This window comes from Alligator sinensis, unplaced genomic scaffold (genome assembly GCF_000455745.1).
Source record: "Alligator sinensis unplaced genomic scaffold, ASM45574v1 scaffold642_1, whole genome shotgun sequence".
Classification (NCBI taxonomy): domain Eukaryota; kingdom Metazoa; phylum Chordata; order Crocodylia; family Alligatoridae; genus Alligator; species Alligator sinensis.
In genome coordinates, this window is record NW_005842289.1 from 1,544,158 (window position 1) to 1,549,789 (window position 5,632).

The window sequence follows — 5,632 nt, forward strand, 5'->3', positions numbered from 1 at the left end:
ACTCTTTCCTGCCTATGCAGGGGGTCGGACTCGATGATCTATTGAGGTCCCTTCCGACCCTAGCATCTATGAATCTATGAATCTATGTGGGTGTCCATTTTAACTGTAGTCTTGGCAGGCCTGTCTTACCCCAGACTCCCTAACTTCCCTGTTCTTCTGGATATCTACCCAGCAGTTCTCTCCCCCATTTTCTCCCACCTCTTGGGAGTCTGACTTTAAATCCAGTAAAATTATTTTTTCTTCCAAGCTCGGACCCAGAAGCAGAGCATCAAAGTGAATGGCTGCTGTATTGTCTCTCTTTGGTTTGCTGGAATCTGCTCTCCACTTCCTGGGTCATTGTCTCACAATCCTGCTATTGAATGGACTCATTGCATGTATTTAGTAAACTTCATAATAATTAGGTAAAATACAGTCTTCAAAGATCATTATAGGCAGTGCCAAATGCATCCTGTGCACATTCCCCGACCTGTGGATCCACTTGTCATGTACCACTCTGCGTAAGGAGGTCAAGCAGTGTCTACTTAGCTAGGTCTTTCTGACTTCTCTTGAGCCCGCTTCTCCTTTGAGTAATGAGAGTCAGATCAAACAATGTGCATGTTTCAAACTGGTAGCTGCAACTTCCATGGCTGTTGGTTGGAGCCAAACAAAATCCAAATCCCAGCTAACCAGCTGTGCTTTCACTGAAGTTGTAATGCAGCATACCCCTTTATTTTTGTCAGTTTGTGCCTCTGAGAGGGAAAGCACATAGGCAAAGTGAACATGAAACAATACCTGGTGCCGAGACAGTGTTCATAGTAGGTTGGGAGTATACTCATATTGGGATATGGCATTCCTCATTCCTGCCCTAAACTCCTGGGGCGTGTTTCTGTGTGCACAGCAGTTCTTTCTAACTTCAGAAGTGGCTGCACTTCAGTAGTGGGAAAAGAGTCCTGCAAGCTTTGCCGTCAGGTATTTCAGGAATTGTATAACAGCTGCAGAGATTTACACGAGAGAAGTTTTTATTGACTCAGTAAGCAAGAAAATGAATAATCCAAACAGCGTAGTCTCTCTAGAGTTGCTTAATTTGAGATAAATTATATTTTACACCTTCCAGGGTGCTCTGAATTGTGCATTGATAACATGCAAGTACCTCATAGGTGTTGTCTGGGGGAAGATGGAGCCTTTAGGATCAGGGCAGGGAAAAGCTGAGGCACTTGGTTCCAGAGAGGAAAATGGAGACATTTAGGAGTTGTGGGAGAATCACTTTAACTGGAACATGTGGACCAGTATGCTAGGATTCAAGAGTTAACATACCAGCAGCATGCATAGGGCAGGTCCTACCTCTCACAGCAGCTGTTTCAAGCCACTCAGACTGAGGCAGATATGCTATCAGTTAGGCTCTGATCATGTTTTAAAGATTTTCTCTGCGATTCTGATAATGAGAAATCCACTTCCCTGGCTGGGGGACCAGGGTGTAGATGGGGTCCTCTGTGAAGTGCATATCTCAGTTACTGTTTGCAGGACTGTGGGGGAGGGCAGGTGCTAGCACCATGAGCCTAGAGTAGCCATGAGCTGTTAGAGACTTTGCCTTGTGGCAAAGTTTTATGAATAACTGTGCGCCAGGTGGTCGTTCCTTCCCTCAGGCTGTGCGGCACAGCCCTTCCTTGCAGTGTCTGAGAGAGCTAGTTAGGGACCTGGCCCACAGACTGCAGGGCAGTGTTGGAAAAAAGGGATCCCACTGAACTGTGACATTTTTCCCCATCAGACTGCTCCACTCTTGGTTCCACAGCAAACTCCCTCCTCCTGCAGGGGGAAAAGCTTTCCTCAGGGCCTTTTCCTCATTTGTCTGCCATTCTTTCCAGATTGTCACATACATCCTGAGTTTCCTGCCCATTACTGACAAGAAAGAGGCTGCTCTGGTAAATCGTATCTGGTATTTTGCAGCCCGGGACTCCTTGTGTCAGGTAAAGCCTGCTCTCCTTCCTAGATCTGAGGTCTGTGTAGGTGTGCCCACTCTCAGGGCCCTTGCTGAGCCCCCATCCCCACTTCCTTCCTGCAACCTTGGCTTACATGGCTATGCTTGCTGTTGAGGTCCTGGCTGAGTCCTGCTAATGGATGATTAGTAGGCTCTTAATCAGACCCAGCCATTGGGTCCTATAGCCAGTACTGGGTAGAGCCCAGTGACTGTTTCATGCTGAGGGATCCAAGCCCATTCCAGGGTTAGCCCTCTTGTCTGGTCTCTTTTCTGGGACAAGGAGGCCCATAGCGCAGCTACCCTGCACTCTAGTATTGAGATCCCGCAGTCCTTTGCATGTTCCCCATAGTTCTGCCTCGCGGAGCTCTCTGGTTTATCATTTAACTTCTTAGGGGCTGTTACTAGTTGAAGAAAAAATACAGGCTTTGCAAAGGAGCTGTTTCCATGTAGGTAGTTGACTAATTACAGAGCTAGCACAGAACAGTTAGAGAGCTAGGTCAACTAAGACACCTGGATGTGATGGCTCCTTCAACTCCCTCAGCATTTCTGAGAGTCCTCAGGCTCAGTCAGTGTCCCTGGCAGAAGGCAAAGCCAGTGCTGCCCGACTTGTGTTCCTATGTCTGACAATAGACTGGCACCATGCCTTAGAGGTCCTATCCCTTTCCAAAGCAGGCTACAATACCTTGTTTCATTTTCCACCTGCTAGGGATGCTTCCTGCTCCTGCTCCTATGGAATTGCTGTGGCAGGAAGTCAGTGGTTCAGTGAGGCTAACCCCATTGTCTGACAAGGCAGAACCATTTGGTTGTGGACGGCCTCCCAGAGGGAGCCTGCTTCACCCACAAAATGGAGGTTCTGACACACTCATCAAAGAGCAGAGCATCCTTCAAGGGGCCAATTTGTTCCCCAGGCTGCCTCTCCCCTTCCCATGCATGCCTAGGCCCACAGTGCCATGCCTGAACATGTGCTTATCTAAGTGCAGTCACCCCCAGGCCCAAGCTGCCTGTGCTGGCCCAAACTCCCCTCCCCATAGACTGTATAGACTGGGCATAGACTGCTTCTCCCAAAAAAGGGGGCAGGGGTTGCTTCTCTAGCTACTTGTTTAGAGTCAGCATGTCTCTACTTCCCTTATCACTCTCCCAGGATCCTGAGCTGTCTCTCTGGTTCCCCAGGCCATGCCTCTGGAGCATCAGGACTCCTGCCTTCATGCCTCCAGTGCTTCAATCTCCAGACCAGGGGTGTCACGCTCACTGATGAGTCATATTTCCTGTCAGCAGCCAGGGGGTAGGCCATAGCCAGGACTGCGTCATCCACCCCGCAGGGCTTCTCGTGGGCCAGACAACCCATCTCCAGATCTGAGCCATAAGGCAACTGTCAGCTTCTCTGTGTCAGTGCAGCCAGCACCCAAGGGGCTAACACCACTGCTGCTTCTTCCCCCACCCCCCCACCCCCTTTTCCCATTGCCAGTAGCAAGCAAAAACTGGAAATTCAGTGAAGGGGGGTGGGGGGGGAAAGGAGTGTTAATCCCCTGGGTGCTGGTTCACACCAACACAGCAGCTCCAGCAGCCACAGCAACAAGCCCAACAGACTGGATCCAGAGGTGGATCGTCCAGCTCGTGAGTAGCCCTGCAGGACAGATGACCCATTTTTATGGCCCATATGTGTGACATCCCTGTCCTAGATGATTTCTAGAATCCTAGAGTTTCTCCCTTTCTCACGGGCTGTTTCTGGAGTCCTGCTTCCTGAAGATACCTGTGAAGTTAGATCTGGTCTAAACATAGTCACGAGCACATCTGCCCTGCAGCCTGATAGGTAGAGTTGGTATGTTTCCATCGCTGCCTTGACTGTACTTGTCCTCCTAGCAATTACCCCTTTCCTGTTCAATCCCAGGATAACATTGTCTACAACATCCCAGTCAGTTCCACGTCTCTCAGTGCCATTGCCAGCTTGGGAAGAAGCCGGGTGTGCTGCATCAGCCTGCCCAACCTCGACAGCTCTACCATCTCCAGGGATGTAATCAAGTATGTTGCACATTACCTGGGGCCTCATCTACAGAGCTTGTCTCTGCGTGGGAGCAGCCTGACTGAGGCCTCTTTCATGACCCTTGTTTTTGCTTGCCACTGCTTGTCCTCACTGGATTTGAGCAGCTGTAACAGCCTCTTCATGTCTGGGACCCTGCTTTCCAAACCTGAGACCATGCCTCAAGCTCAAAAAGCCCTGGCCTACCTCCAGGAGCTCAACTTGTCTGGCCTGCGTTACCTGTCTGACCTCAGCTTCAACCGGCTGGTGAGCTGCATGCCACACCTGACCAAGCTCTCACTGGCCCGCTGCCACATCACTTTTGAGTTTGATCCCTACCATGGTTCCAGTCACTACAACTCCTCTTGCATATTGTCCTTCCGCAACCTCCAGTGCTTTTTGAAGGAGCAAGCAAGCAGTCTCCAGGCTTTGGATTTGAGTGGCACAAGCATCACGGCGCAGGCCATGAAGTCCCTGGTGCAAATAGAGAAGCTGCACCTCCAGGAACTAGTGCTTCAGAACTGCCAGGACCTCACCAATGAAGCTGTCAGCTTCCTATGTAAGCACCAGCCTAGTTTGACTCTCTTAGACATCAGCAGCTGTTCTGAGCTGTCTGATCAGGCTGTCCTAGCTGTATCAACTAGTCTCCAAGCCCTTCAGAACTTACGTTTGGGGAAGATCCACAGGCTGACAGATGGTGCTTTTGAGCACTTCGGCCAGCTCAGGAGCCTGCAGAACCTGGATATCTCTGAGTGTAGCCTAGTGAGTGGTAACAAGCTGGTGAAGGCTTTTTCCCACCCAGAGCTGCAACCTAAACTGGCTTCCCTCAGCTTTGCCTTCTGCTCTTTACTCAGAGTAAGTCTTCGATTTGCTGCTATCTTCAGAGGGTGGGGGGTTACTAGACCTGGCTCTGTTGTTCAGGTCACAGATACTGTCACAGGCAGTGGAGGATACACCAGGAGTTCCTGTGTGCTCACATAAGAAGGTTGTTCTGCATACAGCCCTGGCTTCTGTGCCCGGGGCTAGCAAGGCAGGTTGTAAGTGCTTACTACAGTGCTTTGGCTTTTCACTGAATCCTTTCTCTCTAGGACAGCTCTGTCCTCTCCCTGGCCAGGACACTGAGTAGCAGTCTGAGAGTATTAGACCTGTCTTCTTGTGTCTCCCTCACCAACATGAGCATCCAAGCAATTTCCTCCCACTTCACCCACTTGATGGTCCTGCGGATGGCTTGGTGCAGGGAGCTGACAGATTGGGGCCTCCTGGGTATAGAAGAGCCCCAGCAGGCACCGGACTGTGGCAGAGAGGTAAGTCCACACCAGACTTTTGAGAGCGTGATACTGTGGAAGGAATCTGAAGGCAGTTTCCAGTGCTGAGTGTTGTTACTGTTGTGGACACTGTGATGGAATGATCTGTTTGGAGACAGCTGTCAGCCAGGCCATCGTGATGCACTCAGATGATGTGGCTGACATGTGGCTGAGCTTTTGCATCTCCTCTCCACCCCAGGTCTCCCCAGGCTGTTTTTTTTTTCCAGTGGCCTGTGTGAGGTAGTTCCTCCTCCCTTGCTTCGCTGTGGGATGCAAGGCAGAGTCCCAAGGCCACTGTTCAGCAGCGTTTAATCATGGTTCCACTTCTTTGACAGAAGGATGGAAGTCCAAAGTTCA

The 5,632-nt window shown here is 50.4% G+C and overlaps 1 protein-coding gene across 3 annotated transcripts in view; it reads left to right on the forward strand.

Annotated features, from left to right (window-relative positions):
• Positions 1-5,632, forward strand: part of LOC102381072 (SCF E3 ubiquitin ligase complex F-box protein grrA-like) — an 18,139-nt gene that overhangs the window by 9,814 nt on the left and 2,693 nt on the right. For 2 of the 3 annotated variants that reach the window (XM_014522020.2, XM_025209448.1), the window contains exons 2-4: positions 1,842-1,943; positions 3,843-4,826; positions 5,060-5,275. In XM_014522020.2, coding sequence (XP_014377506.2) covers positions 1,842-1,943; positions 3,843-4,826; positions 5,060-5,275 — 1,302 coding nt within the window. Of the gene's footprint in view, positions 1-1,841; positions 4,827-5,059; positions 5,276-5,632 lie in introns of all 3 variants that reach the window. The other variant, XM_025209449.1, reaches the window with a different exon arrangement.